Source organism: Elaeis guineensis, chromosome 3 (assembly GCF_000442705.2).
Source record: "Elaeis guineensis isolate ETL-2024a chromosome 3, EG11, whole genome shotgun sequence".
Classification (NCBI taxonomy): domain Eukaryota; kingdom Viridiplantae; phylum Streptophyta; class Magnoliopsida; order Arecales; family Arecaceae; genus Elaeis; species Elaeis guineensis.
The window spans coordinates 125,657,593-125,675,463 of NC_025995.2; the positions used below are offsets into that span (position 1 = coordinate 125,657,593).

Below are 17,871 nucleotides of genomic sequence, written 5' to 3' on the forward strand. Positions count from 1 at the left end.
TTTTCAGCAAAATCAGATTTAGGACTAAAAGGTAGCAGAATATTACTTAAATATTCTGATACAGAGCTAACTCGAATATTCAAAGATGATTTTCCATTTACACATAAGTCAACTCTACCGGCATAATATTACATAGCCCCTTCACAGACTCAGGCAATACATATGGAAAAGGAAACAGCATAAGAAATTAAAAAAAAAGGGCAGAACAGACGAGGACCCATAATGACTACAAACTGTAAATTGAAACAGCACAGCTCTGAATTTTGCATGACGCTATCTCATAACAACAATAATTTATACTAAATGAGGACTGAAAAATGAATATCAGTAGCCTGCTCGATGCTCCCGATCTTTCAATCAGAAAATATTTGCCCTTTTTCCTTCTCTTCATGTTAGTTTTACATGAAAACTGGAACTCCTCTTACCACACTGGCCAAATATTGGAAGTCAACCAGAGGATTTGGAGAAACATGTGGGTTTTAAGCCATCATGCTTTAGACCTTTTTTTTTTTTTTTTGCCAGCATAAGTAGCAATCAATAGTTTCACTTCTCATGCCTATCCAAAAGGGTTTCCTCCAGCAGGAGAAAAAGAATTTGGGGTGCTCGGTTGGGAGTACCGGCCAGCTGGATGATAATCAATGCCTATACTGCCAAAAGCAGCGCCCTCACTGCCAAGACCTACAATTCCTTGATGTCTGCAACGATACACATAAAAGGTTCACATGGCTTTGCTATTTTTTTTTCATGAGAAAAATTGCCCATGTTACTATACAAGCAATATTTTACACAAGTATTTTATAAGTCCGTAAAAATACAGATAAGAGGGCATAATGCAATTGGGTCAGCGAGTCCCAATTGTGATCTTTTATTTCACTATGCTCTGTTTCCAGTTTCAGGATCAGACGTTTTATATTGAACCTTAGACCGTTTTATGAAAGAAAGTTAGCAACTCAGTTTTCAAATAACTACTCTATTAATTATGATCAGGAAAGCTTTGAAGTGATACAAAAAGTGCAATGCAGTTGAGGTGGCAAAGTCCCAAACCTGATCTTTTATTCTAGTAAGCTCCATTTTCAGTTTCAGGATCTAATACTCTAGATGGTTTTATGCAACAAGGTTGGTAACTGAGGTTTCAAATAGGTAGTAGTTGAACTTATACAGAAGCTATATCATCAATTATGACCATGAAAGTCTTGAAGTGATACAAATATCATGTCAAACAAAAGTGCAATGAAGGTGGCCATCAACTTCCAGTTGCAGCCGATTGGCTAGTTGAAAGATATAACAATTTGATTAAGTAGATGATCTGAATTTTGAAGATATTGATCAGGACATGATAATGCACTTGTTCGTTTCAATCTTAATTGACGGATAGATAATCTACAGATTTTGATAATCCTTTGCATGTCTTGTAATTAGCTAGAATGATTATTGAAGAAAAGAAGCAAAGAAATAACAGATACTGTTAAAAAGACTTACACCATCGGAACCATATTGGCAGGTAGATGATGAGGCATGTTGCTTGGAACCTGTTGCATCATGTTGCTTGGAACCTGTTGCATCATGTACAGACCTGAGGATTGAACATGGCATTAGCAACATTTACAAATAGGAAGGCTATTCTAAGATATCAATAGTTGCAAAGTCTGAAGATATGGTAAAACTTTACTTGGAGAGACAGATGATAGATAAGATGGTTGCTGTGATGGCATCTGTCTTGGGGAAGGAGCTCCAAAGCTGTAACTGCGTAGTAGGTTTCGTGGAGCAGTCATTTTTGGTACCGACCCTTGAAGAGATGCCATAAATGGGAACTACATGACAGGAAAAAGAAATATTTAGATTACATAGATATTTGACAGTAACGGGATGTGGATTTTTTCAGGCATCATATATCACGCATTCAAATCCATGTGAGAAAAATAAACATCAACATTCTCAGAATTTAAAGCTTAAGTTGACTGGATAAAAAACTTTGCTCAGAATGACAAGCTTCTGCAAGTCCAGATAAGCTGGTCAATCTGGTCAGATTTGACTGGACCTTATGTTTCGTAGGACTTATGTTTTGCAGGACATAGTTAACCTGGGTTAAGTTTTAGGATGGGAAAAAAGGAAGATAAGGAGAGGGCATTTTTATCCTCTATTAAGTGGCCATGTTTCTTGCGTCATGACAAAATGGAGAACAGACTTACTGCCTGACATGAATCATCACCAGATACAGCTAAAAATTAGTTGTTTTCAGTGGCATTATAGCCTGCAGGTATTCCAAATTTATCAAAACAAATTTGCAATTGGAGTTCCAATTGAAAGAGACAGTACAATGGCATAAACACATTATTGACAAGTAGTTAAATAGTCACTGAATCCAGGGCAAAACAATGATGCTTGCTGGATTAAGCAGAACCATGGGAGGATCAGAGTGTTCACTGATTGTTTTTTATTCAGGTCAATTGATAGATGTTGTAAAATGATCCGTAGATATTGTGAGCTAGATATAGAGTAGAAAATACTAGAAGTAGATCCATTCAGTTAATATTGACTTCTTTTGGGAAGGGCAAGTGTCTCAAAATGGGATTCTACTTGCTGCTTGTTGGGAATCATCAGCCCATTCAGTTAATATTGACTTCTTTTGGGTCTTGTAGATATTCCAATTGAAAGCGATCATGAAATAGCATTGACACACTCTTAGCAAGTAGTTTCATACTTCCTGAAATCAAGATAATTAATGATGCTTACTAAATTAAACAGAATGAAGGGAAGATTGAACTGTTCGCTGACAGTTTTTTGTTCAGGTCAATAATAGATGCTGTACAACAATCCATGAATTTCCCAACTAGTTGTGTAATAGACATCGAATTGTTGAAGTTGAAGACCCGTAAAAAGAACAGTTACCGTGCAATGCATGCAGAATCTGTGAATACTACAATAATTTGCATGTCAGAGTTTCTAATAAGCATATCATAAAGGAAGCCCAAATATATTTATATTTATGTATAATGCATCAAAGAGGTTATTGCTGCAAACACAAATATACAGTAAATAAGATAATAACAATAGAGAAATTAGCATGGAATTCCCTTTGATACTATCAAATATGTAAAAGAGGAATTATAATGGTTCTCCATAAAGATAATCAAGTTGCAGATAACTTTTATCCCCTCATGAAAAATAAAAAGGAATTCAATAATAAAACATCTTCAGATCTTAATTAAATATCAGATGGATGATGCCAATACTTTGACCATTATAATCCACTTTGACCATTATAATCCACCCAACCATAGCTCATTTCCTAAGTCTTGTAACCACCATAGGATTCTGAATAAAAAGAGAGGATTCAGTACTTTTGTCCACATGATAACTAGGGCTGGAATTGGACCGGACTGAGCAGGGCTATACCCCTACCCGAGCCCAGTCCGAAAAAATTTTTCGGACTTCGGGCCGAGCTTAGGCCTGATTATTTTGGGAAAAAACAGGCCCAAGCCCGACCCAAGCCCGGGCCCGAGCTAGGCCTGTGCCCGCCCTACACAGCATTGATCCCCTCCACTTTTACTCCATCGGCCGCCACCCACACTGATCGCCCCAGCCGCACCTGCACGGCCACTGTCGCATCCACTTGCTGCCGCTAGAGCACCCATCCCTCTCCAACGACCGCCGCCGTGCCAACCCCCTCCTCCATGTCCCCTCCGTCGGTCATCACCCACGCCCGCACAGCCACCCACGCCTGCACGGCGCCGAGCCCCCAGCCGCACCCGCACGGCCACCATCGCATCCACCTACTGCCATTAGAGCACCCACCCTCTCCGACAACTGCCACCGTGCCGACCCCTTCCTCTATGTCCCCTCCGTCGACACCAGGTCACATGTGAAATACAAGGATTGATGTCACGATTTTACTCATGCATCCACCAATCAACAAAATCCCACCTGCATATTTACATTCAACAACATGAGCTATCAATACATCCATTAAAAGATTCTAGATCCCAATAGCTGCCTTCTGCTTTATCTCCATCTTCTTTCAATTGAAATCACGTAACTTCTTTCTTTTGGATGGATACAAGAGGTGGTTGTATTCTTCCAAAATCCCACCCCCATCAGAAAGAAAAAAAGAAGTTAACCCACCCCAACCCCACCTCCCTCTCCTCCCCCCATTCAACACCCCCCTGGGTAGCCCCAAAAAAAAAAATCCACAACCGCGCTTCTCCTCCCACCCTACGTGCTTGCCGCTGCCCACACCGTAGCGCCCACCCATCGCTACTCCGCTATCCCCCACGCCCCCCAGTGGTCCGTCCCCTCCACCGGCACCCCATCTGCTACCCTTTTTCCCCCTCCCCTGCTGCTCGTGGTGTGGCTCCGCACACCCCCACCCCCTGCATCGTCCCCTCCATCAGCACTAGGTCCGCGTGAACCAGAGCAAATCGCGGAGCATATGCACGGTGGATGGCATGCAATCGGGAATTTGTGAAATACAAGGGGTAACATGGCATGTTATTCGGATGGAGGAACAGAACAGAAAATTTATCAGGCTTGATCGGGCCAACTTAGATGGCTAATTAACTCGGCCCAACAAAAATGGCTGAATCTATTTGGGATCGAGTTTAATGGAGCTAAAATTCGGGCTTGAGCTCGAGCCGGATCAAAGATAGGCCCAAACTTGGTACGAAAGAAAAACGGCCTCTATATTCAGGCCCAAGTCTGATCTGAATTGTTTCGGACTGAGCCCGAAGTCGGTCCAGCCCGATGGGCCTCGGGCCAACACAAGCCTACTTCCAGCCCTAATGATAACTTATTTTCTAGAAGCCTAAGACAGTCAGAGAGACCTCGGTATTGAAGGAACCAATAAAAAGGACATCCATTGTATGAGGCTTGTGCCACTGTAGAGTCTAGCAAGGGTCAGATACACAGCTTTAACCATGCATGTGGAAAAGCTGCTTCTATGTGACACCCAGGTTACAATGGAGCAACCTTATCGTTGCACCAGGGCCCACCCTCTTACTGGAGGAACCTATATTACAATAAATTTTTCTTGATAGCCAAGATGAATATACATCCACCTCCGCGCTTAACATTTACCAAGCAAGAAATATACAAAGCTGTCAAAATTTCATTACAAGCATAGTTTATCTCAAGATAATGTGCAACTGATCAGGAGCCAAGAAATATGCAAATCCCAATAATTGAGCTCGAATGATAGAAACCCTGAAAAATACCTGTTCTTAAAAATTGTGGTGACATATTTATTAAACCTTTGGGTTCAAGAGAGGTCAGATTGGCTGAAAGGTCTAACATATTATCCTTAAAAATATAAGTTTCTTGTACTGGTACAGTACAATGTAACACATAACGCAATGGAAAATCCCTTATTCTTTGACACCAACATAAATTAGAATCAGCATAACACCAATGGACTTCCCTGCTTATTCTTGTTTACTGTAACAGTTCAAGTTTCAAGAACAGTAACTCCATTTCTATTCGCCACTGGGAGAAAAGTGCAATACTTTGAATGCTGAGCTTTAGCCTGAAGACTTGAGCAATATACTCTCTTCAGATTAACCATCAGACTACATGAGCTGCTATAAGTTGATTCCTTTTTTAAAAGTTTCAGTGGTTATGACTAGATGATCTATATTCATAGAGATTCTATGATCATGATATCAAAAAGAAACCAAAGGAAATGGTACTGATGATTATAATCTGCCATCTGACATGCCTAATTTCTCAACCAGCCTAGACAATCTATATATTTCATGTACATGTGTACAAACATAACTGGATACATACATGAATATCTACTTGCATACATACATATACAAATTTGTCAATAAATAGAACAAATGAAAAAAAATAAAAATATGCCAGAAAAATACTTATCAATTGAGCACCTACTTTATTGCAATAATAACATGTTAACCAAAAAGGAACAAGTTTTCCTTGCAAATTAAACAACACTGCAAATTGTTTGGAAATTAAATGGTTAAAAATTTAAATTTAATACAAGTAACTCGACCATGTGATGAATAATCAACACAAACTTGGAAATAAACAACTAAACAACAATTAATCTGAAATTTAGAACAGAGGTGTTTGGACATTAAAAGGAAAAGGTGCTGAACATGGAATATTGTGCTGCCCCATAGTGCCCCGTACCACCCGTACCGTACCATAGCAGTTTCGTACCGGTACGCCATCTCAGAGCGTACTGACATTACCATATTGTATCGAACCGCATACCAACATTAAGTAGAATTTTACTGATATGGGGTTCGGTACCGAGACTGCGAACCTTGGTGCTGAATGTTATACTCTTCAGCTGATGTGAAAATACCTTCAAGGCTTCAACCTACCACACAATCTAATACCTAACAGCCATAAAAGATGGCCAAAATTCAACCCGCCTAAACCTAGTCTGGGCACTTCAGCACCAGCAAGGCAGCTGACTCACTCTTAGGGCAAGCCTAGGTGGTGGGAACTAGGCAAAGTGGCATCCAGGAGACCACCAAAGTCTACAGGTTGGTACCTATGCATCCCAATCTTCATAAATCCCAACCTCGTGGTGCACCAAGAAGTAAAATTTCAAAAAGAAGAGACCTTTAAAAAGAGATCAATCCTCCTAAGAAAAGACTTGCATATCATTTGCAGGAAGAACAGCCCTACACAACCCTGATTGCCCTCCGTCTGATATCAAAACACCTCTAAAAATGAAAGTTACCCAATGAAATCAATCTTCTTTAGTAATTCCTCTACCCACCCAAAGTTTCTCCAAAACCTTTCACAAGCCAATATTGCCAGTTGTAAGAAAAAAAGGCCACACTTCTAGCCTATCAAAATGACCTTAAACTTTTGCACTCCATACATGCCTCTAGGAAGAGCATCTACTCTTAGAACCCAGTTTTTAACTTCATCCTTAATCAGAGATTAAAGCATGTCATCTTCATCCTATCTGCCACATGGTTACAATCAAACAAAAAGTTGTTCAAAATTGTGCACAAATTTCGGTGGGCTAGCAGTTTTAAAGTGCGCAACATGAACCTCTTTGTCTGAGGGTTTTTTGACCATTTATTGGCATCAAATCTTATATTCAACTTTTGTACCAAGATGAACTTGCATACCATGGGAGCATTAAGTGGAGCTAGCTCATTGGTGAGATCAAATGGGTTTGCTGATTTCGCTGACTGAGGATATGCTGGCTCTATCTGAAAGGGAAAAATTTAAGTGCAAGTCAGCTTCACAAGAAAGGCGAACACCATGTACATATTAGTGATATCTGTAAGGAAATACAGAAAATCCATGTACATACCGTTCCAGTGGGATATTGCATTCCATACCCCATGCCGAGCTGGGGACCTCTTAGACAGCCTGAAGCTGATAAAGGTGCTGTTGAAAAAAGCGAAGTGAAAAGATCCTGTATATGTTTAACATTTATAAGTAATGATAGGTAATAATAACATGAAACATGTGCCCATGACAAGACATCTTAATAGTGACAACCTCTGGAAGTTCTTTCCTTCCACTGGTTTTATTATCTGCAGAAGAGGGTTCTGATGGAACTCCAGCACTTGTTTCTTGAGGCGGTTTTATGACTATTTGAGATAGATGTCCAGCTGGCGCATCAGCTGGGGCAGACAAAGATCCAGGCATGCTTGGTGCTGGTGATGAACTCCATGTCTGGAAAAAATAAATAAATAAAAGAAAAGATGCAAAAGAAGTAACCTAGTAAATATCTTGCATTATAAATAAACACATGCATGCATAATATATATCTGGCACAAAATAAATAAGTTTACCTGGTTGTTTGGATATCCAACAGCAGATAGGCTAGATGGTTGATTAATAGACTGACTGCCAGCAACAGAAAATAGCAAAGGCTGTTGTCGTTGCATCATGGGCAAATGCCCTCTGTCCTGGGCTTTTGGAGAGAAGTCAACACCAGAAACAGGCAAAATTGACATATTGCCTACTGATGCAGATTCAGGAATTGATAATTGGGCTAATGCAGATTCCAGAGTATGGGCATTTGCTACCACCTGAGGTGCTTTCTCCTGGCCAATGACATCAAAAGTGCCTACTGATGCAGATTCAGGAATTGATAATTGGGCTAATGCAGATTCCAGAGTATTGACATTTGCAACCGCTTGAGGTGCTTTCTGCTGGCCAGTGACATCAAAAGATGCCCAATCTCCACCACCAGCTGAAGGAGACGCCATTTCTTGAGGAACAGCTTGTTGCGGTGCTTCAGCAGCAGAAGGCAGAGGATCAGCACTAAAAGCAATCAAATTTCCAGAGTTTGCCCTCTTCAATTGCACCGAATTTCCATCAGTGGATCCTGGGCTACTTGATGATGAGGTCCTCTGGAATATATGATACTTCTAAAGCATCAGCACTCAAATTTAAAGACTTTCCAGGAGGAACACAACATCATGTTTTTAGAGAGGGCAATATGGTTACAGCTGACAACTTGGGAAAACAAAAGAATGGACTACAAAACCCATGGATCTTAAGTTCTTAACAACAAAAACCGGTCCAAATAGCAGGTTATCATTTTTATTATAATTGTATGTCACAGAGTTAAAGAACTAGAATATATTGACAATGAAGAAGGAACCTAGAAACAACCAAAATGGAGATAACCTCTTTGTGGATAGGATGTCTAAATTACATATAGAGATGACTGTGAGAATTGATGATTATAAGATAAAAGATGCAGAGCATTTTAGTTGGTTATTACCAACCTGTGAAGATGGAAAATTTTTGTGAGTTACAATTCATGATTTTAAGATGGATTCAGGAACCAAGATAAGGCTTGTCACAAAAACCAGAGGATGCTCAGTTGGCATAAGACCTTGGACTTATATTAAGGGATTGGATGAGCTGATGGGAGTTTACAAAAACATTTACAAAATCTCTGGAGAATATTTAAGAGTTTTGTGTTGATCAAGGACCTGCCATTTGATAAGAATGACAATGAAAGATTTCTGAAGCCAACACCTGACATATCGAATCAAGCATCTATGTCATGATTATAGTAACAAAGATTGTGCATGCTAATGCATGTTTGGTAAGACATGCGGAATATGATATATTAGAGGCTGGAATTGTATGTGTGAGTTAGCGATACCTTAGACAACCATATGCAACAGTGATCTTTTTATTTCACTACTTCAGTCCTTACCATTCAAAACAATGATCATCTTAATTGTTAGTGACACTCCAAAGAAATTAATGCTGGCATTTCATTTAACTCATATCTCATGCTGTAAGATGCTCGTATCTCTGTTACAAACTTTCTTCAAGGTCTGTTTAATATATTCATGTACCATACATGGATTTGTTATATCTATTTCAGACATTGAGCAAGAACTTTACAAAGTAACTAAAAGCCTGTACTGCAGGAGTAACATGCTTGGTACCAATTTCTGCTAAAATAATTTGAACGAAAAGATAAGCAGAATGCTGAAACAAGATGTTACCACTTATGCACAAGCAGCAGATCAACTATGTAAATTGGTTACAGTTCTACCTGTGTCTGTGCAGAATTATCATGACTGGCCCCATTTGATTTTGGTGGGTCACCAACCCCAAGTGCTGGCATATCTTCACCTAGAACATCCTTTATAGGGCATATCGTTGGGGGATTTGTCACATTGACATCTTTCTGATGGTTTGGTGACCTTCCCTCTGACTTTGGTGCATCTGGAAGCCGTCGGTCTTCAACTCTCCGGTTTTGGTTTCGATTTCCAAATCTGTCATCTCGAAGCCTATCATCTACCACCTCAAAATGAGCAGAACTTCTTCTGTGATCGCTTCGATCGCATCCAGGACTTTGTTCTCCATAACTATATCTCAAATTTCTGTCACCATTTCGTCCTAGATCATATGGTGGGCTTCTTGAATCATTGAGATATGATTCCATCTTTCTGTTTTCATTATAATCCTCCCTAACACCCTACAAGATGCACATATATAAACCATGTTTGAAAAAATATTCAACGATGCAACAAAAGCCATGCAGCAAGTTTAATCACATTATTGCTATTGTGCTAAACAGAAGGAAACTTTTAAATTCAATTGTGAAGCATTCAAAGATTACTTTTGTCCTTGGAGGCTTGTCAACATTTCTTTCCCCAGTAAATCTCCGATCCACATAGACATGCTTAATGAAGTCCCTAAGTCTATCAATATTACTGAAAATGGTAAAAAAAGGAGATTTAATTTAACCATTTAAAAAATATTAAAAAGCCAAATCTTCGAACCAGTGATAACTGATAACCTGCTATCAGGAAATGAATGTCGATGTGGATCCCACTCCTTGAAATAAACTCCCCTAGCATGCTGGAAGTAAGAGTAAGCCATCCAATAATGTCAAACAAGAATTTGAGGTGATTAAATAAACTTGGGAAAAGAGAGGGGGAAAAGCACAGGACTACCTCATTTCCTGCTTCTTGAAGGGCATTAACTTCTTGTGAAGTAAATTTAGCCATTGATATTGATTTTACACGGTGAGTGAACTCCCGGCTGGCAATTAGATAATGTCAAATTAACAATGAAGATAACATTCTAGCTAATATTCTGCAGGGAACCTTTAATTATCTATCAACCCTTGATCAGATTCTGTCGGGATAGGTGTCATAAACAATATACAACATATAGTATGTAAACATACTGAATATTTCAAAGAAGAAAATGAAAATTCATAATGAAAAACCAAACAAATACTCACTGTACTCCACTGCAGTTCGTACAAATGAAGGTCCAGAAATTTGTACACACATATTGAGGTCCCTGTTCACATATGCATGCTAGCAGAGTTATTATTTGATAATATACTTATTTAAACTTCTAGTAACAGATTTCTGCAACAAAACTGTGAAGTCAAGGAACTAATACAATGGATAGATCCAGCTTAAGTGAAAGCACAAAAGGAAAAAAGAAGAAATAGGAAGCAAATCCTTTTTGTCCATGTCCAAGGGATATAAATGTCATGCTTTTGTAATTAAAGCAATCTAAAACTTGAAAATTGTATGATGCAAAAGAGCAGTGGAGGTTCTGGTTTTAGTTACGACAAGTCTTGGATGCTTTTCCACTTACTCTAGTTTTTCCCTTTTTTCCATTATACAAGCTACAAATTGTTTCTCCCTCAAAAGTAATTTATAGACTGTCTTTTATCTGCACCAAATTCATTGGCAGGCACAACCCATACCAAATTCCCCCTCAGGATATTGTCCCCTTCTGAACATAAGTGCAGGTTGTCCTGAAAGTGTGAATCTAAAAGGCTTCATGCCCCCCCAAAAAGGGAGCATTGATAAGGTAAAAGAATGATAATAAGTTTTTGAATTTAATAAAGCATCATATCCACAGTTTAGACCACTACCATCCAATAATCCCCTTAAAAATGATACAACTTTGATGTATTCAATGCATAAAGAAACCAACACGATTCTAGTCAAGTGAAACAAGTAATTTTAGAGCAAATGTGATGATTTGAACTGAAAGCAAGTTGATGGACTACTGTAAGCTCCTGAATTACAATATTCTAGGAAACTGTAAAACAACTGGAATAAGTAACACTGCCATCCACATACCCTTCTATTTTTCATTAACAGCATTTGGCACGGATGAATATGACAAAATAAAGTATGAAAGGAGTGAATAATGGACCCATTACAAACACATGATTTACCACCATTTGCTTTATATATGCGAATGATGTACCACATAGTTCTAAAGATGGCTGCAATCCATCGCATGTGATCACATGGTACATTAATCTAAGGTCACAGTCAAGATTTGACATATCACAACTAGTGGCTTCATATTATGGTTCAATTAGATATTCTTGCCTAAGAGACATTGTTTCAAAGGAAGAGGAATAAATGATGAGTGCATTTATTGGTCTTCTACAAATAAAAAGGACATAATTGGAAAGAAAGAACTGGCAGAAATGCCAGATACAAAGAGGAAGCATGACGCTCCAACAAAAGCGGAGTAAAAGAGTCATGGAGTAGCATGCAAGTATTCCATTAATATAGCAAACTAGATCATGAAACGGCTTTGAAATTTTTTTTTTGTTGGGGGTTAATTCTAAAAATGCAGATTTTTTAAGAGAAGAGAGAAGGAAAAAAATGGTTGATATTTGACTACTTTCTACCTAAACAGGGATTTGAGAGATTTATATTGCATCCATATTTTTAAGAATATCGCTGAGATTTCTGCATTGGGATTCTAGAAAGAAACCATATTAAACGAGATTATATTTCCTTTCTCACATGCTAATCATGCGAGGAAAACATATAATGTTCAACTGACATATAAGTATGCAATGGATGCTCCAATGTTCCGACCATATATAGTAAAAGATAGAAGATATAAATGTAAGGTTTTGGGTGGCAAAGAGAGGGATGGGAGAGACCCTTGATGCCCGGAAAAAAACTAGTTGGAGAAATGCTACCTAATTGCTTCTAACTTATGCCCAAGGTTTTCTCAAATGAAGTTATCCTTGTTCAGTTGTTTGTTACAAAAATTAAGAAAAGAGACTTTTAACCCAGTTTTGTTGTGATAAAAAAGATCATTGAATGGGAAAAGCACTGCAAAACATCAGGACCAAGACCTAGAGAATTGATAGGATATATAGAACAGAAATCCTCCCACGTTCAAGGTGAAAATCTGCAGTAGCCATTGGTAAAGCACAAGGCTAATAAATAGGCACACTCTTAATTAAGGGAATGAAGGAAAGATGTTGCATCCATGTTCTAGAAAGAAAGCTTAATACTTAAGTGTCAGTTAAAAAGAATTAGCCAGTAAGCATTAGGCACTAGGCAGAAAACCAAGCATTTCCAGAACCTAGATATTGGTAAGATCGCTGCACAATTAGAATGGTATTGCAAGTAACAACAACAATAATTTAAGAAAATAACCAAAAAATTTCAAATAAATCTAGAAAATTTAAAATATTTTGAGATATTGAAAGAAGGAATTGGAGGGGTGTTTAGTTGGGATAATTAAGGCCTGGCATGGGAATCAGAATGAATGACTCCCATTCCAACTATTTGGTTGGGGGAGTCCCATTCCAATTCCCATTCCAGAGAGAAATAGGAATGATCCATATCTTTCATAATCAAATCCGGACTCATCTCAATGGAGTCAAAACTCATTCCAGTGGAATGAGATTAAAAACAAAAATCATCTTCCTCGTCCGCTCCTCTTTCTCCCTCGAGGCCCTTGCCCTCAAGGCCATCTCCCGCTCCTCCATCGAGCAAAAGAACACCGCCACCGACGCCTGCTGTCGGATCTAGTTTGAGCATGACATCCTCCTAGCCCCCTTCCTCGCCAATGGGGAGGCAGCAGGTGTGGCCGATGGACTACGAGACGGAGGAGGCATCACAGAGGCTGCTAGAGGTGGCGGAGCGAGAGATGAGAAGAACGGCAAGTGGCCGAATGAAGATCGAGGGGTCCAGGGGGTACATGGCATCGGAGCTGCTCGCCAATGGGAACATCTCGCGGCAGTCCGACGTCTACGCCCTTGGCGTTGTGCTTCTGGAGCTCCTCTCCGATGACGAGCCACTCAAGTACCGGTTTGATAAGGAGGGGAAGGATGTCCACAGGATCTCCCTCATCGAGACGGCGAGAGAGACCATACGCCCGAAAGAGGACTCCTCTGAGCAAGAGTGGCGAGGGAGGGTGCGGCAGTGGGTGGATTGGAGGCTGCGGGACTCGTACCCAGTGGAGGCAGCAAAGGATCTGATCCAGGTGGTGCTGCGGTGCGTGGAGGTGGATGCGGCGGCGCGGCCGGACATGACGTGGGTGGTCGAAAAAAGTATCCAAAATCTTCTTGGACTCCAAGGTTTCGGATGGGGGAAGAAGAGGAGGGATGGCACATCGCTCCTGAGATGCTAGAGATGGCACCTTGGCTAAGCTGCGATCCCGTCCATAAGGACATTGGGCAAAGAAGGATGGGATGGGAAGAGGTGCTCTATCTTTCCTCTACTCTTCGGCAAAGTTGGGCGTGAACTTGCTTAATGCACAATGAACGTTTGATAAAATATCTCTATGGCCTTCAGTTCTTATCTTTCTTCTCCTGTTGCCACTCTGATGAACACGATGATGTTTAAAGTATGCATTTATGTTTTATAATGATACTCAATATGATCTATTCTTCATATCTCATGGCGATTGCTTAATTTTGCTATGAACATTTTTCTTAATGATATTTTTTTTAAAAAAATTTAAAGATATTATTGTTATATTTAATTTTTATTTAATATCAATGTTTAAAATAATTAATTTTTAAAAATTTAGTTAAAAATAAAAATAAAAATTTGAGTTGACTCCGATTCCTATCTTTATATGAATCAAACAATAACAATGGGAATCATCCATTCCGACTCCAATTCCAGACACGAACCAAACGCTTTGGGGGATTAGGCCATTTCCATTCCGATTCCAATCTATTCCGATTCTCATTCCGATTCTGATTTCGATCGCGAACCAAACACCCTCTGGAAGTTTTCATAAGGTTCGGGATTTATTGCAGTTAACATGAAATTGTGGACCAGATAATGATTGCCAAGAAACTTTTGGTTGTCATGATTAAACTGCCTTCTCTTTTTCCTTATCATTTTCTTATCCTCCTTTCTTTGATTTCTATCCCATGATGAGTGTGACTTAGACATTGAAACAAGTTCCATCTGCCAAAATGACCAACATTTCAACCCCCAAAAATAGAAGCAGAATTGTTATTGTATGGCATAATATTTGTTTATTTTTCAAATAGTCCATTGGGTTGGTGATACACTTCATGTCAATCTCGCCTCTTGAAATCAGAAGATGAATCGTAGGTTTACTAAAGTGTCTTATAATATGCTAATATAAGCAAGACATTCAATTTTCAAGGCATGATAGTGTCGTGCCATCCTTGAGCATGTTCAAGTATTTGACAGCGTGTCCGAATTTTCAGAATTCTGAATTGCCTCAGTATCATTGGTACAAAAGGATGCCTAAAAATAGTGGGAGAAAAGAGGGAAGGAGGGTTGAAACTTGAAACACTTGTTCCGTTGTCTTTTGAAATGTTGTATGGTACAAAGTAAAATTTCTCAAAAAAATACCAACACAAAGCAAGATTCCATATCTAGGAGTGCATTTGTACTCAAATAATCATTTTAGCAACTTAACCACCAAAGATTATCAACTTTAATTCAATCTAATGCTAATTGAAGATTTTTGTTGAAATAGCCCAGGCAAATTCAATGTATATGAAAAGGCTACAGAAGAGGCAATAGAAGACCAAAAGAAGGACCACAATCAAGGCACATGAATTGCAATCTCATCTATAGTGATAGAGGTCTCACAAGAGCATGATGGGTCAAAATGGATAATGAAAGAACTCCAAATACCAATAAGAGTCCGCCTTAGGTTTCTGCATGGTTTGTAAGACCAAACCGTAGTTGTCCATACCTGGCATACTGACTCGTACCAGTAGTAAATCAATGCCTGGTGTGCCCCATATACTGAGTATTAGTATCAAGAACTGAACCTTACAGACACAATACCACCTAAGTACCAATATAGGTACCAAAACTAGTACTATTAACCAAGATTCGTTAGACCAATGCATACTGCCTGGCACTAGATGCACCGTACAATACTGGTATCAGAATGAAACTTAGAATAGGATGTGTATCGAGTCTTGATACATTAAACTGAATCTCGTACTAGGTATACGTACACTGTATCAACATAATATCAGTATGGGATCCAGTATCGAGATTGTAAACCTTGCTATTAACCTAAAGTTTCTGCAATAACACTTAATTTTTCAACATCTATAGCTGACCACCATGTAACTAGCATAGGTAAGCCAGATCAATCCACACTAAACTCATTCAAAATAGGATTGTAAAACATTAAAACAAAATTTCGAAACATTTCCCACTATGACCAATCACCATAGTCTTGGATGAATTAAAATTATATCAAGATTTATGAGTAATTCTGAAAGTCGATAACAAGTGTTGGTGCTTCATTAAATTATCCAAGTTTCCCATACGTAAGGCCACCAATAGGCTATGTTAGAGTATAGAAATATTTTTTTTAGTTAAAATACCAGGCCATAATAGGGTAAAATCTAGCTAGAGGCCCACCATGTTAACACCACTATCTAGAACATTTGACCATGCATTACTAAACTGCTGATTTTTGACATTATTTTGAACATGATCATCCCTAAATGCTGGAAAAAGAAAAACAGCTCAATGTGCCATTTTTTTTGGAAAAGAAAAAGGATTATAAGGAAATACAGATCAAATCATTAATTTTTCTACAATTTCTTATTTTCTCTCATGCACTATCCACTCTTCTCAATTACAAGCAAACTCCACAGCCAGAAACTTCAATGTATGGTTAATGCAACTAAAATTGCTATTTTACCTTTGCATTAATTACTAGTTCAGTAAGTGCTCCATGTGGTAGCCACCCAAGCTTTCTTGCTTCTAGAGTAGCCGGTTAAGCAAATTTTAGAAACTTGTTGAAATTAGCGAAACTTTTCAAACTAATTTATTGCTGAGAATTTTCCAACTAATCTATGTTGGCCATAATAGGTAATGTCAAGCCCCCTTAAAACACTAATGATAAATGCTCTGATGTGCTGCTTTTTTATCCATCTGTTCCGCATGCCGTTCAACAAGGTTGGTGTAATTCACAAGGGTTTTCGAATCATTACATGTCATGCCAGTGGCCGAGAAACTATTAGGTAAATGAGCAGCAGCTTGTAGCATTTTCCCCATAGCTAATGATTTATAAAATCATGAAGCATTGCTAGAGAGCTTTAGGCTAGGTTTTCAATCTTAACATCCCACCTCAAATCTGTCAATCACCAGAACATCACGTGGCTTACAAAACATGAAAGAAGCAAAGAATTCCCAATTATATACGTGTCTATTTCTTCAAAAAAAAAAAAAAAAAAAAAAAACGTGTCTATTCCTTCAATCCCTACCAATCAGCCAGTCACGTATATAACAATCTCTGCGATTATCAAAGTCTTTTTGCCCTACAATCCTGCATTTGTTTGCATGTTAAGATTACGTTTTTGTTCTATTTTTCAAGAACAATGCATCAACTTGAGGAATCTTACGTAGAAGATGGATTAACAAAAGAAAATAAGAAATACCAGATTATTGCAATTGATGCATCTCCGGTTTGCAGGAAGCTTCAACAACCCTCGGATTATCTTCTCGTTCTTCTCGTCCTCTTTCATCCGGTTAGCCATTTTCTCCTCAGAATTTTCCCGTCGCTCCCTCTAACTTTCCTAATCAGCGTCGAGATCCGGTTCTAAAATAGGAAAATAAATGTAAAAGAACCTTAAATTCAGGAACCAAGAAACTAGTCCATTAATGCCATTCAGATCATCAAAGAAACAGCAAAAGAAAAAGAAAAAAAAAATTATATATATATATATATATATATGCAGACAATCAATTTGACACAACAAGAACATCTATATCCAAGTACAATTCAAGAATTCCTGAATGGATCGCCAAGATCCACAGGGCATCTCGTCGTCGAAGAAACCCTAGACGATATACAAGCGACGAAGTTCATACCTCGTTCGACCTCCAACGAAGGATGCAGAGATGGAGAGACGGGAGCTAGGAAATCCGAATGCGGCGATGGCAGAAGAAAGAAAGATCGGAAAGCTGCATGGACTGGCCGAAAGATCTCTGGGTTTCCTTTTCCCTCTCTCAGGGTTTGGAGACGAGGAAGATTTGTACGACAAAAGCTATGGTGTGTTCTTTTTTTTTTTTTAGCCCTTCCTCTTTAAAAGGTTATAAAGAGAGAAGGTGGTGGGATAGAGACAACAGCTTTCTCGCTCCCCTTCTCCGC

At 38.9% G+C, this 17,871-nt stretch overlaps 1 protein-coding gene across 1 annotated transcript; it reads right to left on the reverse strand.

The window, feature by feature from the left end:
* Window positions 1-42: 42 nt before the first annotated feature.
* LOC105040279 (uncharacterized) lies at window positions 43-17,871 on the reverse strand. The gene is made up of 14 exons (XM_010916738.4): window positions 17,592-17,871; window positions 17,159-17,319; window positions 10,718-10,779; window positions 10,425-10,512; window positions 10,268-10,329; window positions 10,088-10,181; window positions 9,518-9,943; window positions 7,785-8,348; window positions 7,489-7,665; window positions 7,298-7,402; window positions 7,110-7,193; window positions 1,670-1,811; window positions 1,480-1,573; window positions 43-695 (listed from the first exon to the last, which is right to left on the reverse strand). The coding sequence occupies exons 2-14, from the start codon at window positions 17,255-17,257 to the stop codon at window positions 557-559; spliced, it is 2,136 nt and encodes a 711-aa protein (XP_010915040.1). The 5' UTR covers window positions 17,258-17,319; window positions 17,592-17,871; the 3' UTR covers window positions 43-556.